The sequence below is a fragment of the Panulirus ornatus genome, chromosome 31 (assembly GCF_036320965.1).
Source record: "Panulirus ornatus isolate Po-2019 chromosome 31, ASM3632096v1, whole genome shotgun sequence".
NCBI classification, from domain to species: Eukaryota; Metazoa; Arthropoda; class Malacostraca; order Decapoda; family Palinuridae; genus Panulirus; species Panulirus ornatus.
In genome coordinates, this window is record NC_092254.1 from 11985001 (window position 1) to 12009803 (window position 24803).

Below are 24803 nucleotides of genomic sequence, written 5' to 3' on the forward strand. Positions count from 1 at the left end.
TCTAGTATCCTTGGCTCCTGTCGAGAAGGAACTGAGATGCCTTCTAGTATCCTTGGCTCCTGTCGAGAAGGAACTGAGATGCCTTCTAGTGATCTTGACTGGTATCGAGAAGGGATTGAGATGCCTTCTAGTGATCTTGGATGTCTGTGGTCGTCGGGACGAGTGAGTGATTATCAAGACGAAGTCGTACATCTCGAGATCCTTTTTGGCGCGATGGTATACGACCCTTGGATGCGAGCGGGGCCAAGCCTTCAAAGGCGCTCTCGGATTGTCGTAGGTGAGGAAGACTTTGTTTACGTAATCAGACCCCCCCTTATGGTGCTTGAAAAAAGATAAGTACACCTATTGCACATAACGTGTCTCCATTATTGAATGGCTTTCTCGTGTTCTGAGCACGTATTAACCCCAGGTTTAAACCTCTGTTTTAGGATTAAACCCGGTATTAAGCGTCGGGTGCGAAAGTGGCTGAGATAATCGCCTTAGATGTGAGTATGACGCCCTGGAATTTTTCGCAGAGGTGTTCATTGAGCCATTCCCTTTCCGTGTATTGCTCCGCTGCTGGAACGCTTTATGATATCGTATGCCCAATTATTAATTAACATGCCTGTCATCATCATCATCATTACTTCATTCGACCCGAAGTTGTATTCGCAGTTTCACTCGTCCATGCTTAATGCAATAGTTTTGATTCCCTCTGGACTAGGTTAGGGTGCGTGACGGAGCGTTTATATATATATCCACCTAAGCACATATATGCGCTTGTTTGTTTGTTTGTCTTTGTCTTCAGGCTTAAAAGAAAACAAAACAAAAAAACACCACTCCGGTCGTGAGGTTAGGCCACAGCCTTACGTTCACCTCTGGCGTTGAACGATGAGGCTCGCCCCACCAACAACGCGTCGTGAGGGAGGGAGGGAGGGAAGAGGCAGTCTGTGGTGAGGGGAGGGAACCTGTCAAAGTTGCCTGGCCTGGCGTGCAACACAGCGGGCTCATGAGCCTCGACCACCTTCTCCACCAGGCGATGGATCTGGAAGCCCAGCTGTGTTAGGTTGTAAAGAATTGCAATGGAAACGCACAGGCCAGCTGTGTTAGGTTGTAAAGAATTGCAATGGAATCGCACAGACCAGCTGTGTTAGCTTATACAGTGGTAACGCATAGACCAGCTGTGTTAGCTTATACAATGGAAAAGCACAGACCAGCTGTGTTAGCTTATACAATGGAAACGCACAGACCAACTGTATTAGCTTATACAGTGGAAACGCACAAACCAGCTGTGTTAGCTTATACAGTGGAAACACATAGACCAGCTGTGCTAGCTTATACAATGGAAACGCACAGACCAGCTGTGTTAGATTGTAAAGAACACAATGGAAACGCACTTAACTCCAGCAGCAAAAGCGGTTTCAACCCCGTCATTAGGAGATCTTTTTATTATTATGTCTAAGCTAAATAGTGCCCTAACACCCAAACTCCCGATTACCTATATAACTTCCTCGCAAACTTCATATACTTTTTTAACTTTTTATCTGGGTGAAAGTCATGATATTGCCAGTGGAATTGCATGCAAGTGGTCTGCTTCATATGGATAAGTTACATGTCTGAGCACAAAATATGCTGTAAAGTGATGACATATTTCTTTTATTTTCTACTGAATTTCCTCTTTAATCCAGGAATTCTTAAGAGCGGTTTTTTTTTTACTTTTCATTTTGATAGAATTTTTTTTTCATTTTGATAGATTTTTTTCATTTTGATAGATTTTTTTCATTTTGATAGATTATTTTCATTTTGATAGATTTTTTTTCATTTTGATAGATTTTTTTCATTTTGATAGATTTTTTCATTTTGATAGATTTTTTTTAATTTTGATAGATTTTTTCTTCATTTTGATAGATTTTTTCTTCATTTTGATAGATTTTTTTTCATTTTGATAGATTTTTTTTCATTTTGATAGATTTTTTTTAATTTTGATAGATTTTTTTTCATTTTGATAGATTTTTTTTTCATTTTGATAGATTTTGTTTTTCTTAAACTGACAATGAGGGTAACAGACATGGGTGTAGTTGTGTGTCTTGATCAGTATAATTGCACACGTACCATGGATCTTCCTTATCAGTGTGAGTACATGTATATTATTACACTTTGACCTCCTCCTCCTCCTCCTCCCTTCCGCCTCCTCCTCCTCCTCCTCCACCTCCTCCTCCTCCTCCTCCTCCTTGTATATAAGATTTTGAACGCCTTTGAGCGCTTGTGGTCATATGTGATTTTACTTGATAGATGATAAGATTAGGTGATTATAACCCCCTTTTGTTTTCCTCTCTCTCTCTCTCTCTCTCTCTCTCTCTCTCTCTCTCTCTCTCTCTCTCTCTCTCTCTCTCTCTCTCTCTCTCTCATATGTGACGTATGAATACGGGTTGACCGAGAGATTCGCCTACTTTTGAACACGGTGAAATGTCCGAATATCGCCGTATTGAAAGACTATATCAGGTGTAGATAGATACGGTGGGTGATTTGAATGCGTCGATGGCTCACTTAAGACGTAAAGTGCAGCGTTGTAAAGTGGACGCCTTCATCGAAATACGACTCTCGAATAAAGAGTTTTCGAGTTCGGGAATGAAAGACAGAGGAGGGCATTTTTTTAGAGCGCGTAAGGTCTTCGATTGTTGGTTATAAGGCAGAGGTTGACAGCCTTAACGACAACGCGACCTAAAATCCCAGATAGCCGCCCAACTGACCAATGGCGTTGGAGAACGCGTTGTTGCCACATCGCACTTGCAGAGGGACCGCCTGTGTTTAACATTATGTCAGTATAGAGAGTTAAATCAGTAGGTGTCATCGTGTGTGGGGATTGCTTAAGTATAGAACGCGGATTTGGCAACATTGATGTTAAAAATGACTCGTGAAGAAACAGCAAAAAGATATATATATTCTATTGTTATTATTATCATTATTATTATTATTATACTTTGTCGCTGTCTCCCGCATTAGCGACGTAGCGCAAGGAAATAGACGAAAGAATGACCCAACCCACCCACATACACATGTATATACATACACGCCCCCACACGCACATATACATACCTATACATTTCAACGTATACATACATATACATACACAGACATACATATATACACATATTCATACATGCTGTCTTCATCCATTCTCGCCGCCACCCCGCCACACATGAAAATGGCACCCCCTTACCTCGCGTGCGCGCACGGTAGCGCTAGGAAAAGACAATAAAGGCCACATTCGTTCACACTCAGTCTCTAGCTGTCACGTGTAATGCACCGAAACCACAGCTCCCTTTCCACATCCAGGCCCCACAAAACTTTCCATGGTTTACCCCAGACGCTTCACATGCCCTGGTTCAATCCATTGACAGCACGTCGACCCTGGTATACCACATCGTTCCAATTCACTCCATTTCTTGCACGCCTTTCACCCTCCTGTATGTTTAGGCTCCGATAGCTCAAAATCTTTTTCACTCCATCCTTCCACCTCCAATTTGGTCTCCCACTTCTCCTCGTTCCCTCCACCTCTGACACATATATCCTCTTGGTCAATCTTTCCTCACTCATTCTCTCCATGTGACCAAACCATTTCAAAACACTCTCCTCTGCTCTCTCAACCACACTCATTTTATTACCACACATCTCTCTCACCCTTTCATCACTTACTCGATCAAACCACCTCTCACCACATATTGTCCTCAAACATCTCATTTCTAAAACATCCGCCCTGCTCCGCGCAACCCTATATATATATATATATATATATATATATATATATATATATATATATATATATATATATATATATATATATATGATTATAAGGCGTGTTTTGGCGGAAGGGAAGATGATCTTGTCCTCATTACTCCAGATGGCGCATGTGTGACGTCGTGGATATTGAGGATCTGAATGCATTTCGTCGGATTGAAACCTTGTCTTCGCACGTCTTCCTCGCCGACAGGAAAACAAAAGAGATCCACACACACAGACACACACACACACACACACACACGTTGCTCTGTGATAGCGTGAACCTCATCCTCTGTCATCCTAGACAAAAGAGATATGTAAATGTTTTTAAAGTGATTTTTACTTCTTTTTATTTTACACCCCACCTTTAACTCCACATTTCTCATATATTTATAGTTTCAGCAGAGAGGAAATGTGGCATGGAACGTTTTATCGATAACTGTACGCGAAAAACTTTCGAGCCAAAGCATTGATTATTTCTTCTTTTTTTTTTCTCTCGAATAATACTCTTCCAGGTCGTAAATAAACACACGAGTGTATACCAGCCGCTTTCATGCCTGTACCCTGTCGGTATTTTAACCCGGCATTTGAACTGATGGTATTTTACCCCGGCATTTGAACGGAGGGTATTTTAACCCAGCATTTGAACGGAGGGTATTTTACCCCAGCATTTGAACGGAGGGTATTTTAACCCGACATTTGAACTGATGGTATTTTACCCCGGCATTTGAACTGATGGTATTTTACCCCGGCATTTGAACGGAGGGTATTTTACCCCAGCATTTGAATGAAGGGTATTTTACCCCGGCATTTGAACGGAGGGTATTTTAACCCGGCATTTGAACGGAGGGTATTTTAACCCAGCATTTGAACTGATGTTATTTTACCCCGGCATTTGAACCGATGGTATTTTACCCCAGAATTTAATAGGAAAAAAAAAAGATCTTGTAGGATCGGATCACCCGATGGGTTAATGTTTATGTCCTCTGTTGACCTGGACAGGGTTGAAGGAGGAGGAGGCGGTGGTGGTGGTCGGGTCTTAAGTGATCGCCTTCGGCCCTCAGACAGATTGGTTCCGGTATGCAAATGGGAGTATTCTGGGCATTTCTGATTGGCTTGATGGATGGTTTGGGTGAATGAGAAAGGTGCGTCGTGTGGCGAGGTTGTGTGTGTGGGGGGGATGGGCCTTTAAGTGGTGAGTGAGTAACACTACTGTCTCCACCGGTTCTGTGAATAAGTTCTTCTTACTATCTATCTCTCTGTCTATATCTATCTATCTACCTATCAGTCTATACAGAGTTTACTATGTAGTCAGCTTGAGTCGAGGGTAAGAAGAAAAAGAAAAAAAGATTAGTTAACGCATGAATTAATGCGTTACAGAACGCAACGCCAGCTGGATGTGTAGAGCCGGGCCAGCTGGGTGTGTAAGACCGGGCCAAGTGGGGCTATAGGACCAGACCAACTGGGTCTGTAGAACCGGGCCAGCTGGGGCTTTAGAACCGGGCCAGCTGTGGCAGTAGGAGCGGGCCAGCTGGGTCTTTAGAACCGGGCCAGCTGGGGCTGTAGGAACGAGCCAGCTGGGGCTGTAGGAACGGGCCAGCTTGGTGTGTAGGACCGCGCCAAGTGGTGCTGTAGGACCGGGCCAGCTGGGTGCGTAGGATCGGGCCAGCTGGGTCTTTAGAACCGGGCCAGCTGGGGCTGTAGGAACGGGCCAGCTGAGTCTGTAGGACCGGGCCAGCTGGGTGTGTAGGATCGGGCCAGCTGGGGCTGTAGGAACGGACTAGGTGGGGTTGTAGGACCGGGCCAGATGGGGCTGAAGGACTGGGCCAGGTGGGGTTGTAGGATCGGGCCAGCTGAGGCTGTAAGAACGAACCAGGTGGGGTTGTAGGAACGAGCCAGCTGGGGTTGTGGGAACGGGCCAGCTGGGGTTGTAGGATCTGGCCAGCTGGGAATGTAGGACCGGGCCAGTTGAGGTTGTAGGAACGAACCAGGTGAGGTTTTAGGAACGGACCAGCTGGGGTTGTGGGAACGGGCCAGATGGGGCTGTAGGACTGGGCCAGGTGGGGTTGTAGGAACGGACTAGGTGGGGTTGTAGGATCGGGCCAGCTGAGGCTGTAGGAACGAACTGGGTGGGGTTGTAGGAACGAGCCAGCTGAGGTTGTGGGAACGGGCCAGCTGGGGTTGTAGGAACGGATCAGGTGGGGTTGAAGCTTTCCGACATATACATTAGATTTTTATCATGGGAGAGTAATGAACCTGTGTTTGCGTAATGGTAGGATTTTTTGCCCAGTAATGTTACGATTTTTTCCCCCAGTGATTTTATGATTTTTTTCCCAGTAATGTTACGATTTTTTCCCAGTGATTTTATGATTTTTTTTCCAGTAATGTTACGATTTTTTCCCAGTGATTTTATGATTTTTTTCCATTAATGTTAGGATTTTTTTCTCAGTAATTTTAGAATTTTTTCCAGTAATGTTAGAATTTTTTCACAGTAATGTTAGAATTTTTTCCCAGTAATGTTAGAATTTTTTCCCAGTAATGTTAGGATTTTTTCCCAGTAATTCTAGGATTTTTCCCAGTAATTTTAGGATTTTTTCCTGTAATGTTAGGATTTTTCCCCCGTAGTGTTAGGATTTTTTCCAATAATGCTAGGATTTTTCCCAGTCATGCTATGATAATTTTTCCACAGTAATTCTAGGATTATTTTTTTTTTTCTCCAGCAATGCTAGGAATTTTTTCCAGTAATTTTAGAATTTTTTCCTTTTTTTTCTTCTTTTTTTTTACCAGTAGGCGTGGATATCAGAGAACGTATATATATCCAAGGAATTGAACATATCCAGTACACTTGTACGCATAGGTGTTTATATACTCAGCTGTGTGTGTGTGTGTGTGTGTGTGTGTGTGTGTGGGTGTGTGTATGGGTGTGTGTGTGTGTGTGTGTGTGTGGGTTGGAGCTGGAGCACGTCAAATGGCACAGTTCGCCAGCGATTTTGCTCAGGGGAGCCCTACACCTCTGGACCACCAACCAACCATTTCCTAGACCAGTATATCCCGTTCGTCCTGTGGGAAAAGAGCGCAGAGCTCTGGGAATGATTAAAGGGGGATGTGGGGTGGGCTGGGGTGTGTGGGGTGGGCTGGGGTGTGTGGGGTGGGCTGGGGGGTGTGGGGTGGGCTGGGGTGTGTGGGGTGGGCTGGGGGGTGTGGGGTGGGCTGGGGTGTGTGGGGTGGGCTGGGGTGTGTGGGGTGGGCTGGGGTGTGGGGTGGGCTGGGGTTTGTGGGGTGGGCTGGGGTGTGTGGGGTGGGCTGGGGTGTATGGGGTGGGCTGGGGGGTGTGGGGTGGGCTGGGGTGTGTGGGGTGGGCTGGGGTGTGTGGGGTGGGCTGGGGGGTGTGGGGTGGGCTGGGGTGTGGGGTGGGCTGGGGGTTGAGCGAGGTTGATCAGACACACGGGGGTGGGTTTTGGAAGTGGACGTTACTACGACCCTTGGATACGACGGGTTACGACCCCTCTTGGGCCCGACGGTACGAAAACCTTGGGGCACGGGCGCACGACCCTTTGGGAGTGATGATGCTCTGGGCGTTTGACCTGACCCTTCGATCATCATCCCCAAGGGTCGTACCGTCGAGATCAAGGGTCGTGCCGTCGAGATCAAGGGTCGTACTGTTGTATACCCAAGGGTCGTATCGTCGAGATCAAGGGTCGTCCTGTCGTATACCCAAGGGTCGTACCGTCGAAATCAAAGGTCGTACTGTTGTATACCCAAGGATCGTACCGTCGAGATCAAGGGTCGTCCTGTCGTATACCCAAGGGTCGTACCGTCGAAATCAAAGGTCGTACTGTTGTATACCCAAGGGTCGTGCCGTCGAGATCAAGGGTCGTACTGTTGTATACCCAAGGGTCGTGCCGTCGAGATCAAGGGTCGTGCTGTTGTATACCCAAGGGTCGTACCGTCGAGATCAAGGGTCGTACTGTTGTATATCCAAGGGTCGTGCCGTCGAGATCAAGGGTCGTACTGTTGTATATCCAAGGGTCGTGCCGTCGAGATCAAGGGTCGTGCTGTTGTATATCCAAGGGTCGTGCCGTCGAGATCAAGGGTCGTCCTGTCGTATACCCAAGGGTCGTACCGTCGAAATCAAAGGTCGTACTGTTGTATACCCAAGGGTCGTGCCGTCGAGATCAAGGGTCGTACTGTTGTATACCCAAGGGTCGTGCCGTCGAGATCAAGGGTCGTGCTGTTGTATACCCAAGGGTCGTACCGTCGAAATCAAAGGTCGTACTGTTGTATACCCAAGGGTCGTGCCGTCGAGATCAAGGGTCGTGCTGTTGTATACCCAAGGGTCGTGCCGTCGAGATCAAGGGTGGTACTGTTGTATACCCAAGGGTCGTACGTCGAGATCAAGGGTCGTGCTGTTGTATACCCAAGGGTCGTACGTCGAGATCAAGGGTCGCCTCAGAGAAACGAGAGGGACTCTCGTAGGTATTCCTGCATGGCTTGGCTGAGCTCCCATTGCTCCTTGCTACCCTCTCTCTCTCTCTCTATCTCTCTCTCTCTCTCTCTCTCTCTCTCTCTCTCTCTCTCTCTCTCTCTCTCTCTCTCTCTCTCTCCATACATACCTATCCGTCGGATCCATTGGAATGCACGGAGGCACTTTCTTAGGCATCTTGAAGGGACGAACAAGCCCCTTTGGAAACTGGAGGAGGAGGAATGGTTAGGTTCCAAAGATGAGGGCGAGGGTCAGCGTCGTGCCTAATTTTTAAGAAAGGAGTCTTGGAAATGGGGCGGGCAGATGTGGCTTCCATGTATACAAGCGAGTTCTTCAAAATACGAGTTGAATGCTCCAAATACGAGCGAAGTATTTCAAAATACAAGCATATTTCTCATAATATGAGTACTTTCTTTTTTTCTTTCTAAGTGCGATCGAACTGCACACACAGTCCCAGTAAACTGCTCAGAATACAAGTGAAATATGCTCTCACATGCACGTACGTTGGTCAAGATACGAGTGAACCACTCATCATAACGAGTGCATCGCTCAAAATACAAGTGAATTGCTCAAGTTTACGAGGGTGAATTGCTCAGAATACAGTTTGCCATGCTCAGAACACAAGCGACTTTGCTTAGAAATACAAGAGAGAATGGCTCTGAACACACACACACACACACACACACACACACACACACGTCATGGTCCTTTGAATAGGTAGGCGTGCACACCGACCGCAAGCGGTGATGTGTATACAATGGTTCGCGGGCATTGTGTTCCACTGAGGGAACTGGGCCGAGGCACGAGAGGGTCGGAAATGAAATGTGTGTGTGTGTGTGTGTGTGTGTGTGTCTTTCTTGTTTCGCCGTGTTACTGCGTACGGTTCTCGCCGCCGCCGCCCCCCCCCCCCTCCCCTCCGGTGTTAGCGAGGCAGAGTTAAGAGCAGATGACTGAGTCTTGAAGGGGGAAAATCCTCACTTGGCCCTCTTGTCTGTTCCTTTTTTTTCTTCTTCCTCTTCTTTTTGAAAAGTAATAAGGGAGTTGGGGATTTGCAGCCCCCGCTTTCGCTCCTTTTAGGCGCCTTTTATGACACGAAGAGAATACGTGGGAAGTATTTTTCTACAAATGGCGTCCCAGCTTCGTCTCTTGGATGTATATCAACTGACTGTTATATTTCTCTCTTGTGTCTCCCCTGAGGATGTGATTATTACAAGAAAGTGCACTTGGGAACTTATCGTGTTTCATTTTCCCCGTGGACTCATAGGAATATATATATATATATATATATATATATATATATATATATATATATATATATATATATATATATATATATATATAATGCACTCCAACAGCAAGGATTCGAACCAGGACCTTTTGAGTAGTCATTTTCCCATTAGGGGCTACCATAGCCGAGCGGTTAGCGTTGCCGACTACCACGTAAATAAAAGGTCGCTGCTTCTGACGCACACTCTCTGTGGCACACTTCGTCCGTGGGTACGTAAGTCTGGGCAGGCCCAGCTTCCATTATTTTTCTTACCGTGTTTCTGAAGATTCGAGGCAGCGTTTTCTATGCGTGTTCATTACGGCGGAGAAATTTGGCTTAGGTAGAGCAGCGGACCTGTTAGGTAAACTGTGCTGGACTGGATCCCTCAGGCGAAAATGCCCCATGATCCACCCATTCCAAAGATAAAGAATTAACGTAAAAGAAAAAAGAAAAAGAAAAGAGAGAAATGAACGAAATGATATGACCTGGTGAGTTACTACGGGGACACGTACGTACGAACAGACAAGGGTGTGAATACAGTTGATATAAGTAGTTAAATAAGACGCATCTTCATCTTGTATTTGAAAAAGAAATGTTGGGAAATGAGACAAATTCTTCAGCTGTTGGAAATGAATGGGATATGGTAGAAATGGAGATGAGGTTCTTAGCTTGTGATGAAATATGGGATCAGTAATAAAGGGGGTCAAACTTTTCAGCATGTTACAAATAAAAAGAAGATAAATGAATATAGGAACTGTGAAAAAAAAAAAAACGGGGGAGGGGGGGGGTGAGTGGGAAGGTTGAAGTAAGAAAACGGGACGTAACAGAAGGAAAAATGGGGGGAAGAGGTGGGACGGGGTGAACTATTATATTTTAACATCTCTCGCCAGCCACCTGGACTGAGAAATCGAGGGTTAACCCACTGGCGCTACCCTAATATAGTGGGCAATACAAGCCTCCTATACCAACCCAGCTCATCAAAGCGATAGGCACAATATTGGCGGAACCCACTGCGCGCTCCAGCTGCTCATCAAACCAACTGCGCGCTCCAGCTGCTCATCAATGAGGAGTAGGATGGCTTATTGGACAGATGGAGAGAGGGGAGAAGGGAGGGCCATTTCAATACGGGGGGGGGGGGGAGGATGATATAGGCAGAGCCTCTTCTAATTGGTCAATGAGCTGGCCCCATACTAAGCCATTGGCAAAATGGCCAATGCCCATCCATGGCTGACTTGACCCACCCACCTCCCTCCCTCCCTCCGTGAGTGGGGCCAGCTTCGTTGTCCATTTCGAACCCCGTCTTGTCTTTACCTGGCCCGGTGTTCGATGTAGCCTGTGAACGCTACAGTGGCGTACATACACACACACACACACACACACACACACACACACACACACACGCACACACACACACACACACACACGTGTTTGGAAGCCATATGGAAATAATTCAACGCACCAGAGTGGTCTTTCATCTCCCCTCGTGGAGAGCCTGGGTGCTCATGTTTAGTCGTCGCTGGTTGGAATTCTTTGCAAAGGTCACGAGTGCTTTTTTTTCTTTTCATCATATACCTACATATTGAAATATTCCATCACTACACGATGGATGGTCATAAACGAATTAGGGAGCAATTAGTTGTTATTTTTTTGTTTTTGGTTTTTTTTGTTTTTTGTTTGCATCACATCCCCTTTGACAGGTATGTGTGGTCTATTGAGGAATATCAGGGCACAGGGGAATGAGATGGGTTGTGGACACGAGCGGGGCACAGGATCCATAACGGGAGGGGTTGGGTAGGGGAACGGGGTTTGTACACGGGGACGGGGGAGGGGGCTGTGCACGGAGCGGGGGGAGGGGGTTGTGCACGGGGAAAAGGGGCTGTGACCGGGGATGGGGGAGGGGATTGTGCACGGGGCGGGGGAAAAGGGGTTGTTCCCGGGGGTTGTACATGGAGCGGGGAAAGGGGGCTGTACACGGGGTGGGAGGAGGGGGCTGTTCACTGGGCGGGGGGAAGGGGCTGTACACGGGGCTGGGGAGGAGGTTATACACGGGACGATGAAAGGGGATGATGACACACACGGGGTGCGGATGGTAGGAGATGATGATGATGATAACACACGGGGTGCGGGTGGGGGATGATGATGATGATGATAACACACACGGGGTGCGGGTGGTGGGGGGATGATGATGATGATGATAACACACACGGGGTGCGGGTGGTGGGATGATGATAACACACACGGGGTGCGGGTGGGGGATGATGATAACACACACGGGGTGCGGGTGGGGGATGATGATAACACACAGGGGTGCGGGTGGTGGGATGATGATGATGATAACACACACGGGGTGCGGGTGGTGGGGGATGATGATAACACACACGGGGTGCAGGTAGTGGGGGGTGATGATGACACACACACGGGGTGCGGGTGTGGTGGGGGATTATGATAACACACACGGGGTGCGGGTGGTGGGATGATGATGATAACACACACGGGGTGCGGGTGGGGGATGATGATGATGATGATAACACACACGGGGTGCGGGTGGGGGATGATGATAACACACACGGGGTGCGGGATGATCATAACACACACGGGGTGCGGGTGGGGGATGATGATAACACACACGGGGTGCGGGTGGTGGGTGATGATAACACACACGGGGTGGGGGATGATCATAACACACACGGGGTGCGGGTGGGGGATGATGATAACACACACGGGGTGCGGGATGATCATAACACACACGGGGTGAGGGTGGTGGGGGATGATGATAACACACACGGGGTAGCGGAGGGAAGGGGAGGAGGCGGAGGTGGTATGACACATGGTGCGGGGTTTGAGAGTGAGGTGGAGGTGAGGTGAGGTGAGGTGGAGGTGAGGTGAGGTGGGAGTGAGGTGAGGTGAGGTGGGAGTGAGGTGGAGGTGAGGTGAGGTTGAGGTAAAATGTCCCAGCAATTAAGACTTGATTGTTTTACCTGAAGTTCACTAATTGTGGCGGCCCGTCCCCCCCCCCCCCCCCCCGGAGTCGTCAGCACTGTGATGATGACCTGGCTCTAACTGCTACTACTACTACTGTTGTTGTTGCCTCTGCTGCTGTTATACAGTATTGTATTATTGTATTTTACATAAGAATTGGATTATTGTATTTACACAAGGATTGGACTATTGTATTTACACAAGTATTGGACTATTGTATTTACACAAGTATTATTGTATTGACACAAGTATTGGACCGTTGTATTTACACAAGGATTGGACTATTGTATTTACACAAGTATTGGACTATTGTATTTACACAAGTATTATTGTATTGACACAAGTATTGGACCATTGTATATACACAAGGATTGTATTTTTGTATTGACACAAGTATTCTATTATTGTATTTATACAAGGATTGTATTTTTGTATTTACACAAGTACTGTATTATTGCATTTACACAAGTATTGTGTCATTATATATACACAAGTATTGGGCCATTATGTTTACACAAGGATTGTATTTTTGTATTTACACAAGTATTGTATTTTTGTATTGACACAAGTATTGTATTATTGTATTTACACAAGTATTGTATTATTGTATTTACACAAGAGCCGTGTAAATGTTGTCGAGTTCACACAGACACACACACACACACACACACACACACACACACACACACACACACACACACACACACCCGACTGGTGTACGCCTTCGTAATAGTGGGACGTTCTCTGGGGAGAGAGAGAGAGAGAGAGAGAGAGAGAGAGAGAGAGAGAGAGAGAGAGAGAGAGAGAGAGAGAGAGAGAGAGAGGGTGGCCCTCACTCTGAGGTTAAATAGTAATGGTTTCTCTCTCTCTCTCTCTCTCTCTCTCTCTCTCTCTCTCTCTCTCTCTCTCTCTCTCCCCCTTTCCGATGAGTTATTGATAGGTTATCGTCGAACGTCGTACGCCCGGCAGCGCGGATGCGGGCCGGGAGGCCAGCCAGGTATCTTGCTGCCGGTCGCCGCCGCCTCGAGACTTGGGGTGTTTTTTTGTTTTTTTTGAAGGGCCCAAAGAATGTGGCCTTTGACTGGAGCTGCTTTAGATACATTCTTCCACCCTTAAACCTTCATACACTCCTTTTGAGCTCAACTACATATATATATATATATATATATATATATATATATATATATATATATATATATATATATATATATATATATATATATATATATATATATATTATAAAACCTCAAGAGGCGAGTTTTTGAGACCAATAATGTCCTGAAATACATTTCATATATATATATATATATATATATATATATATATATATATATATATATATATATATTACGTTTCTTTCTCTCAAACTATTCGCCATTTCCCGCGTTAGCGAGGTAGCGTTAAGAACAGAGGACAGGGCCTTTGAGGGAATATCCTCATCTGGTCCCATTCTCTGTTCCTTCTTTTGGAAAATTAAAAAAAAAAAAGAGAGGGGAGGATTTCCAGCCCCACGCTCCCTCCCTTTTTAGTCGCCTTCTACGACACGCAGGGAATACGTGGGAAGTATTCTTTCTCCCCTATCCCCAGGGATAATATATATATATATATATATATATATATATATATATATATATATATATATATATATATATATATATATATATATATTTAAGCGCCGTATGCCCAGGTAATCGGGCATTAAGCGCTGCTCACTTACCCGTGCGCTTGAAACTGAGCGCGTACACTTAAGACTAAGCGCTTATTCTTTCTCCCTTTTTACACTGCAGGTTTTGAGCGCCACGTACCTGGTTACCCTCGCTACCAGTACCTGGGCGAACCTGGTCGGGGAGAGCATCACCTGGTGATCAAGGGCGTAACCCTCGAGGACGATGGGGAGTATCAGTGTCAAGTGGGACCAACCATGACCAGCTTCCCCATATGGGCAGCCGCTAACCTCACCGTCATGGGTAAGTGCTGAGTTACCGTGTCATGGGTTGATAGTGAGTTCCCGTGTCATGGGTTGATAGTGAGTTACCGTGTCATGGGTTGATAGTGTGTTACCGTGTCATGGGTAAGTGCTGAGTTCCCGTGTCATGGGTTGATAGTGTGTTACCGTGTCATGGGTTGATAGTGAGTTCCCGTGTCATGGGTTGATAGTGTGTTACCGTGTCATGGGTTGATAGTGAGTTCCCATGTCATGGGTTGATAGTGAGTTCCCGTGTCATGGGTTGATAGTGTGTTACCGTGTCATGGGTTGATAGTGAGTTCCCATGTCATGGGTTGATAGTGAGTTCCTGTCTCATGATTTGATAGTGTGTTACCGTGTCATGGGTAAGTGCTGAGTTCCCGTGTCATGGGTTGATAGTGTGTTACCGTGTCATGGGTTGATAGTGTGTTACCGTGTCATGGGTAAGTGCTGAGTTCCCGTGTCATGGGATGATAGTGAGTTACCGTGTCATGGGTTTGTAGTGAGTTACCGTGTCATGGGTTGATAGTGAGTTACCGTGTCATGGGTTGATAGTGAGTTACCGTGTCATGGGTTGATAGTGTGTTACCGTGTCATGGGTTGATAGTGAGTTACCGTGTCATGGGTTTGTAGTGAGTTACCGTGTCATGAATTGATAGTGAGTTACCGTGTCATGGGTTAGTAGTGAGTTCCCGTGTCATGGGTTAGTAGTGAGTTACCGTGTCATGGGTTGATAGTGAGTTCCCGTGTCATGGGTTGATAGTGAGTTCCCGTGTCATGAGTTGATAGTGAGTTCCCGTGTCATGGGTTAGTAGTGAGTTCCCGTGTCATGGTTTAATAGTGAGTTACCGTGTCATGGGTTAGTAGTGAGTTGCCGTGTCATGGGTAAGTGCTGAGTTCCCATATCATGGGTTGATAGTGAGTTACCGTGTCATGGGTTAGTAGTGAGTTCCCGTTTCATGGTTTAGTAGTGAGTTACCGTGTCATTGGTTGATAGTGGGTTACCGTGTCATGGGTTGATAGTGAGTTCCCGTGTCATGGGTTAGTAGTGAGTTCCCGTTTCATGGTTTAGTAGTGAGTTACCGTGTCATTGGTTGATAGTGGGTTACCGTGTCATGGGTTGATAGTGAGTTCCCGTGTCATGGGTTAGTAGTGAGTTACCGTGTCATTGGTTGATAGTGAGTTCCCGTGTCATGGGTTAGTAGTGAGTTACCGTGTCATTGGTTGATAGTGGGTTACCGTGTCATGGTTTAGTAGTGAGTTACTGTGTCATGGGTTAGTAGTGAGACACCTCATTATCTGCGCTAATTAGTGAACTAGGATTATAATGAACCTCGACCATTTGGCTAGCGATCTGAGGAAAGCGAAAGATAATCAGAAATGGGGTAATTAACATCACTGTGATCACTCTAGGTGACCTCCAGCAGGTGAGAGAGAGAGAGAGAGAGAGAGAGAGAGAGAGAGAGAGAGAGAGAGAGAGAGAGAGAGCAGAAATATTCCCCAGTCTCTGGGGAACTGGACCAGAAATATCCCCCAGTCTCCGGGGAAACTGGACCAGAAATATCCCCCAGAGTTTAGAGAACTGGACCAGAAATATCCCCCAGAGTCTAGGGAAACTGGACCAGAAATATCCCCCAGTCTCCGGGGAAACTGGACCAGAAATATACCCCAGAGTCTAGGGAAACTGGACCAGGCGGCAGAGAGACTCGCCCGTGATGGATGGGAAGTGGCCAGCTGGGAGAAAGGGGGGGACAGCGCCCCTCCCTCCCTTCCTCCCAGCTGGTGCATCATTTTGCCATCATTCTGCGCCAGCTTCTCCACTCCTACGAGTGTCCTTGGGAGGTAAAAAGAGACGTTCTTGGGCGGACGGACGGGCAAAAAAAAAAATAAAAGAAAATAAAAGAAATAAAGAAATCAGGAAAAAAAAAAGGGAAAAAAAAGTCAAGGGGGGGAGGAGGAATACGTCTTTCGACGGATGGGCAAAAAAAATAAAAAATAAAAGAATATAAAAGAATGAAATCAGGAAAAAAAAAGGGGGAAAAAAAGTCAAGGGGGGGGGGGAGGAATACGTCTTTTGGTTAAAATGACAGCGTTCTTGAACAAAAAAAAAGAAAAACTCAGAAAAAAAAGAAAATACGTCTTTTGGTTAAAATGACAGCGTTCTTTAACAAAAAAAAAGAAAAAACTCAGAAAAAAAAAAAATACGTCTTTTGGTTAAAATGACAGCGTTCTTTAACAAAAAAAAAAAAAGAAAAACTCAGAAAAAAAAAGAAAATACGTCTTTTGGTTATGATGACAGCGTTCTTGAACCAAAAAGAAAAAAAAATAAAAGTCAGGAAGAAAAAACAAGTCTTTTGGTTTAAATGACAACGTTCTAGTACCTATTTTTTTCTTTTTTTTGTGGGGGGGAAAATAATGCAACTCTTGAACGAACATGAATATATGGTCCATATCGCTGATGGTGTATACAGTATACCCTCGATTTAACGGACAGTCACGATATATATATATATATTTGAATGGAGAAAAACTGGAGGAAGTAAAGTGTTTTAGATATCTGGGAGTGGATCTGGCAGCGGATGGAACCATGGAAGCTGAAGTGGATCATAGGGTGGGGGAGGGGGCGAAAATTCTGGGAGCCTTGAAGAATGTTTGGAAGTCGAGAACATTATCTCGGAAAGCAAAAATGGGTATGTTTGAAGGAATAGTGGTTCCAACAATGTTGTATGGCTGCGAGGCGTGGGCTATGGATAGAGTTGTGCGCAGGAGGGTGGATGTGCTGGAAATGAGATGTTTGAGGACAATATGTGGTGTGAGGTGGTTTGATCGAGTAAGTAATAATAGGGTTAGAGAGATGTGTGGTAATAAAAAGAGTGTGGTTGAGAGAGCAGAAGAGGGTGTTTTGAAATGGTTTGGTCACATGGAGAGAATGAGTGAGGAAAGATTGACCAAAAGGATATATGTGCCAGAGGTGGAGGGAACGAGAAGTGGGAGACCAAATTGGAGGTGGAAGGATGGAGCGAAAAAGACTAAGCGATCGGGGCCTGAACGTACAGGAGGGTGAAAGGCGTGCAAAGAATAGAGTGAATTGGAACGATGTGGTATACCAGGGTCGACGTGCTGTCATGGGATTGAACCTGGGCATGTGAAGCGTCTGGGGTAAACCATGGAAAGTTTTGTGGGGCCTGGATGTGGAAAGGGAGCTGTGGTTTCGGTGCATTACACATGGCAGCTAGAGACTGAATGTGAACGAATGTGGCCTATGTAGTCTTTTCCTAGCGCTACCTCGCACGCACAGGGGGAGGGGGATGCTATTTTCCATGTGTGGCGGGGTGGCAACGGAAATGGATGAAAGCAGCATGTATGAATATGTACATGTGTATATATGTATATGTCTGTGTATGTATATGTATTTGTACGTTGAAATGTATAGGTATGTATATGTGCGTGTGTGGGCGTTTAGGCATATACATGGGTATATGGGTGGGTTGGGCCATTCTTTCGTCTGTTTCCTTGCGCTACCTCGCTAACGCGAGAAACGGCGACTAAGTATAATAAAAGAAATATATATATATATTACGGGTTTCCTTTACTCGCTGTACTGAAACGAGAAATACCAGCATTGGGGAACGTTTGTGTGTATATATTTAGCATCGCTTGTGTCTGTCTTCCGTCAGCCTCCGTAGCGCACGGCCCTCCCAGTTTTGCCAAATTACCCCGCGACGCCCGACGGGCGATATGAACATCAAATTTCAGTGGAAGTTCCGGCCTTACAGTCGTGGAAATCTCGGGCGGGAGAGGGAAGTGTGTGTGTGTGTGTGTTTGTGTGTCTGTGTGTGTTTGTGTCTGTCTGTCTGTCCGTTGTTGCTGTTGCTGCTGCACCTCCACTCCTCCTCCACAGAAAACGGGAAAACGGCTAAATTTGGAAACATTATATGTATATATAGATCAATCACTGGAACATTCCGAAAAAGGATGCGGCCTGATATATATATGTTTTCAAGTTGTTGGGCGTCGGGCCCAGGTTGGGTCGGGGAAGGGCCTTTCAAGAGAAAAAAAAAAAAAAAAGAAAAGAAAATAGCGTATCATTTAATGAAAACGGAAGCGTGCCTCTCCAGGGCTGGGTTTGGTACACTGGCACTCGAAGATGTTCGATTATTCATATAAATATATGATATATGTGTTATATTCATATATATATATATATATATATATATATATATATATATATATATATATATATATATATATATATAAATATTATGCTTAATCGCTGTTTCCAGCGTGAGCGAGGTAGCGCCAGGAAACAGACGAAGAATGGCCCATCCTCTCATACACACACACACACACACACACACACACATATATATATATATATATATATATATATATATATATATATATATATATTACCCCTGGGGATAGGGGATTAAGAATACTTCCCACGTATTCCCTGCGTGTCGTAGAAGGCGACTAAAAGGGAAGGGAGCGGGGGGCTGGAAATCCTCCCCTCTCGTTTTTTTTTTTTTTTAATTTTCCAAAAGAAGGAACAGAGGGGGCCAGGTGAGGATATTCCAAAAAAAAGGCCCAGTCCTCTGAACTTAACGCTACCTCGCTAACGCGGGAAATGGCAAATAGTTTAAAAGAAAAAAGATATATATATATATATATATATATATATATATATATATATATATATATATATATATATATATATATATATAAATGCCCATACATGACCATATACAAACATATACATACACATATCAACATATACACATATATATACATACACACACACACACACACACACACACACACACACACACACTCACACACACATATATACACTTTTACATATACCTGCTTGCCTTCATCCATTCCCGGCGCCACCCAACCCCACAGGAAACAGCCTCGCTTCCTATACTTCAGTGAGGTAGGATCTTGCCCTACTGAGAGATATACTATGATTGGTTGTTGCGTTGGGGTTTCATCCAATCAGAATGCACGAAAAGAACGGATGACCTACAGAGGTCGTTTGTGATCCGATGATGGTTACAGGAGCGGTGTTGTATTCCCCAGTGGTGAGGGGGCGTGAGCGGTATTGTATTCCCCAGTGGCTTGAGCGGTGATGTATTCCCCCGTGGTGAGTGGCGTGAGGGGTGTTGTATTCATCCGTGGTGAGGGGCGTGAGCGATATTGTATTCCCCAGTGGTGAGTGGCGTGAGCGGTCTTGTATTCCCCAATGGTGAGTGGCGTGAGGGGTGTTGTATTCCCCAGTGGTGAGTGGCGTGAGGGGGCGATGTATTCCCCAGTGGTGGGTGGCGAGTGTTGTATTCCCCAGTGGTGGGGGGCGTGAGGGGTGTTGTATTCCCCAGTGGTGGGGGGCGTGAGGGGTGTTGTATTCCCCAGTGGTGAGTGGCGTGAGGGGTGATGTATTCCCCAGTGGTGAGTGGCGTGAGCGGTGTTGTATTCCCCAATGGTGAGTGGCGTGAGGGGTGTTGTATTCCCCAGTGGTGAGTGGCGAGTGTTGTATTCCCCAGTGGTGAGTGGCGTGAGGGGTGTTGTATTCCCCAGTGGTGAGTGGCGTGAGGGGCGATGTATTCCCCAGTGGTGGGTGGCGAGTGTTGTATTCCCCAGTGGTGAGTGGCGTGAGGGGTGTTGTATTCCCCAGTGGTGAGTGGCGAGTGGTGGGGAACCATAGACGTTGCTGACGCGCTCATGCCCTCGGGGGCACTGGACTCGCTAGGTGTGTGATGAGTGGTGGTGGAGTGGTGGCGATAGTGGTGGTGGTGGAGTGTTGGCGATAGTGGTGGTGGTGGAGTGTTGGCGATTGTCGTCGCAGGTGGAATGCGCTGGTGTGGTCGTTGGTGGGATGCATGCAAGAGGGCTCCCACCCCCCCCTCCTCGTTAGTGGAGAGAGAGAGAGAGAGAGAGAGAGAAACTCCCCCACCCACCCCACCGTAACTCCTCATCATGCCCCTCCTCCCCTCCCTCCCCACCTGCACACCCTCCAAACCGCCCCCTCCCCCACATCACCTTCCTCTGGTTCTCTCGCCCGTTGTCCCGCTGGGTTCTCATATACCCCCCCATTTCTTCCCCCTTCCCTCCCCACCCATACCCACTTCCCACACTTATTGCGATCTTTGTCCCCCCCCTCCCCGCCCCCAACCACCCCCTCCCCTCTCTATCCGTCGCCCCCAACCCTTCCCCTTCTTCCTTCCCCCCCACACACACACACACACACCTACACACATGGAAAAAGCACAGCCTTGGAAAATCATGGAGAGGAAAAATGGCTCTTGTTCTCGAACTGCTTCGGGGAGAGAGAGAGAGAGAGAGAGAGAGAGAGAGAGAGAGAGAGAGAGAGAGAGAGAGAGAGAGAGGACAGAACTTTGGGTATTGTTGTTGTATTCAAGCGTGTGATGGCGCGTGGAAGGAAGATGTATATTAAGAAAGGCTTTGCAGAAGGTCTAGGAACCAGCGCGAGTCTCGTGTTTAAGAGAGAGGAGGCGTTGGAGTGGGAGGGGGAGGAGGCGTGTGGCAGGCAACAGGTGCGTGGCGAGGAGGCCTTGTGTTGCCGCTCCTGGCAACACTGCTTCTGTGTGTGTGTGTGTGTGTGTGTGTGTGTGTGTGTGTGTGTGTGTGTGGAAGGGGAAGGGGTGGAGTGTGGTTGGAAGTGGTAGTGATGTACGTAATGGGGCAGTAGGACCCAGTGTCACTAGCCACTCCATATACCAAGAGGACAAGGGGGAGGGAGTTGGTTGTGTGTGTGTGTGTGTGTGAAGGTCTGCAACGGAGCGGGGAAGAGGTTTAACGCTGGCGCTCACACTGGTCAGATGAGAAGAGGTCCAAAGAAAGGAGGCCACAACTAACTTCGCGCGGGTGTTGGGTGGGTGGGTGGGTGGGTGGGTTGGAACAGGGGCGTCGGAAGGCTAGGGAAAACTTCAGGTGAGATCTGGTGGGGGAAACGGAGGGAGTGGAGTTCAGAGAGCGAAGGGGACCTGGCGGACGGCGATGTATGGCGGGCTTAACATCTTCTTCATGTAGAGGGTTCCTTTTGTCTGCCTCCACAGTGTGTGTTCTGCTATGAGGAGGCTTGTAGCAGGTAGTTTCAGTAGGAGGAGAGGAAGGGGGTAGAGGAGGTGTAAGGAGGGGGACACCACCACTGGAGAGTGCGTGGGAAGGGGTCTCTCCACTGGAGAGTGCGTGGGAAGGGGGTATCTCCACTGGAGAGTACGTGGGAAGGGGTCTCTCCACTGGAGAGTGCGTGGGAAGGGGACACCACCTCTGGAGAGTGCGTGGGAAGGGGTTTCACCACAGGAGAATGCGTGGGAAGGGGCATCACCACTGTATAGTGCGTGGGAAGGGGCATCACCACTGCATAGTGCGTGGGAAGGGGCGTCACCACTAGAGAGCGTATAGGAAGTACGCGCCATTGTGAAAGATCTGGGCTGTTGACGCAACACATACATTTATAAAAAGGTCGGCCGATACTGATGAGTGCGTGGAAGGGACAGCCCCAATGCAAAAAAAAAAAAAAAAGAAAAATGAATTATTTATTCATCGTACTTACTCGCCGTTTCCCGCGTCAGCGAGTTAGCGCCAGGAAACAGACGAAGAATGGCCCATCCACTCATATGCACATATATATACATAAACGCCCATACACGCACATATATATATATATATATATATATATATATATATATATATATATATATATATATATATATATATATATATATATATATATATATCCACATGTACATATTCATACTTGATTGCCTTCGTCTATTCCCGTCGGTACCTCGTCCCACAGGTTGTTATCCTAAGGTACTGGGGAGACACTGTCCACACCATGAGACACACGGGCGAGGCTGAGGCAGTGCCCTGCGCCGTGTGGCAGGCGATGGTGTTCAGTGTTAACAGTGGAACAGCTGCTGGACGGGATGGATTATAGAACACCTGGCGAAGATGGTTTAAGGCACCAGTGACATCCTCTCTCTTTACACACACACACACACACACACACACACATCTTTGCGGCGACTGCTTTACTAAGAATATATATATATATATATATATATATATATATATATATATATATATATATATATATATATATATATATATATATATATATATATACGAGATGGATTGCCTCCATGAAACATGTTGTGCCACATGTATAGAAAAATTACATGTTAAAACAAAATTGTATGAACTTCTGAAGTGCGATTTTACCTTCATATCTATCATCACGAAGGAGTGGGATCATATATATATATATATATATATATATATATATATATATATATATATATATATATATATATATATATATACATATATATATATATATACACACACGTCACCATTAAATGTCTGTTTCAGGTGTGAGTTGACCCCGATATTGAACACGTCGCTATTATTTTCTCAACGTAAGATTTTACAAAATCATCTCGTCCTTTTTTTTTCTTCTCTTTTTTTTTTACCCATTATCTGCTTCTGGAAATTTACTCTGCCATTAGACAATAGTATACACATTATTATAGTCCCTGTCCGTGGTTATGAGCGATCTGATAACGAGGTAAACAACAGCGCCTGGATGGCAAACATACGTAGCGAACAACCAGATCCCCAAGACACTGCTGGCGCACCCATACGCAGCGAACAACCAAATCCCCCAGAACACTGCTGGCGCATCTTCTCGCTGGGGAGATTTTTTTTTCTTTCTTTTTTTTCTCTCTCTCCTCCAGAATATTTGCCTTAAAGAGGAGAGAGAGATAAGGAGGCGCTCCGCTACGATTCTCTGACCAGTTTAATGTTCAGGTCAGTGTATTTTCAGGAAGGAATTGAACGCCTTGTTCTTGTGAAGCCTCATTGCGTTTGATGTACGGTGGACAGTTCCAGTGATTTTGAGCGCTGCTTGGAATTAGTCGCTGCTTTCTGGTCGACGCTGTCTGATGGGCTAGGGTAGCTCCCACTCATGTGTAACATATCCATCAGATGCTGATCCATGTGAATATGAAATCCTCCCTTCCTGTATTACTTGCCGAAAGAAGGAACATAGCAAGGAGCAAAGAGAGGAATTTTTCCCTCCAAAGGCATTATCATCTTTTCTTGACGCTACCTCGCTCATGCGGGAAATGGTGAGCATGTATGAAAAAAAATGAAATATGTGTGTATATATATATATATATATATATATATATATATATATATATATATATATATATATATATATAACCATGGAAATGTCTGTTGGGCCTGGATGTGAAAAAGGGAGCTGTGGTTTCGGTGCATTACACATGACAGCTAGAGACTGAGTGTGAACGAATGTGACTTTTTTTGTCTTCCTGGCGCTGCCTCGCTGGAGGGAGGGGGTGATGCTATTTCGTGTGGGGTGGGGTGGCGACGGGAATGGATGAAGGCAGCAAGTATGGATTTGTACATGTGTAAATATGTATATGTCTCTGTATGTATATGTATGCATACGTTGAAATGTATATGTATGTATATGTGCGTGTGTGAGCGTCTATGTATATACATGTGTGTGTGTATATATATATATATATATATATATATATATATATATATATATATATATATATAAATGTGTGTGTGTGTGTGTGTGTGTGTGTAATATATCCTTCATTATGTGCATGGTATATTCTTTATAAGCCTCTTATCCATCCTTCGCTATATAGCTACATCATTATATGGCTATATCATTAGTTATGCACGCGTCATATATCCTTTATATACGCTATAGTCTTATATGTTTATATCACATCTCATGTCCCATAATGTGTTCTTCGCTTTTCCCGTCTCCCGTTCCTGCGTCAGTGTCGCCTACGAGTATCAGCGTGGTGGGCGTGGGCGACGGGGCGGAGGTGGAGGTGGTGGCTGGGTCCTCCCTGCAGCTGGAGTGCCTGGTGGAGAACGCGCGCCCCGCCGCCAGCGTCGCCTGGTACAGGGACGCCCTCACCCTTCACCAAGGTCAGACTCCCCAGTTCTAGTTGCCTTCTGTAGACCCATCAGGTCACGGTGCTGAGGGGACTGTAAACTCATCAGGTCACGACGTTTTGGACTATAACCCCATCAGGTCATGACGTTTTGGACTGTAAACCCATCAGGTCACAACGTTTTGGACTGTAAACCATCAGGTCACGACGTTTTGGACTGTAAACCATCAGGTCACGACGTTTTGGACTGTAAACCCATCAGGTCACAACGTTTTGGACTGTAAACCATCAGGTCACAGTGTTCAGGGGACTGTAAACCCATCAGGTTACGACGTAGGGGACTGTAAACCCATCAGGTCACGACGTTTTGGACTGTAA

At 46.0% G+C, this 24803-nt stretch overlaps 1 protein-coding gene across 1 annotated transcript in view; it reads left to right on the top strand.

Annotated features, from left to right (window-relative positions):
• The window catches only part of LOC139758626 (nephrin-like), a 270889-nt gene that overhangs the window by 160894 nt on the left and 85192 nt on the right, over positions 1-24803 (top strand). Inside the window, exons 4-5 of the mRNA XM_071680134.1 lie at positions 14276-14455; positions 24307-24459. Coding sequence (XP_071536235.1) covers positions 14276-14455; positions 24307-24459 — 333 coding nt within the window. The remainder of the gene's footprint in view (positions 1-14275; positions 14456-24306; positions 24460-24803) is intronic.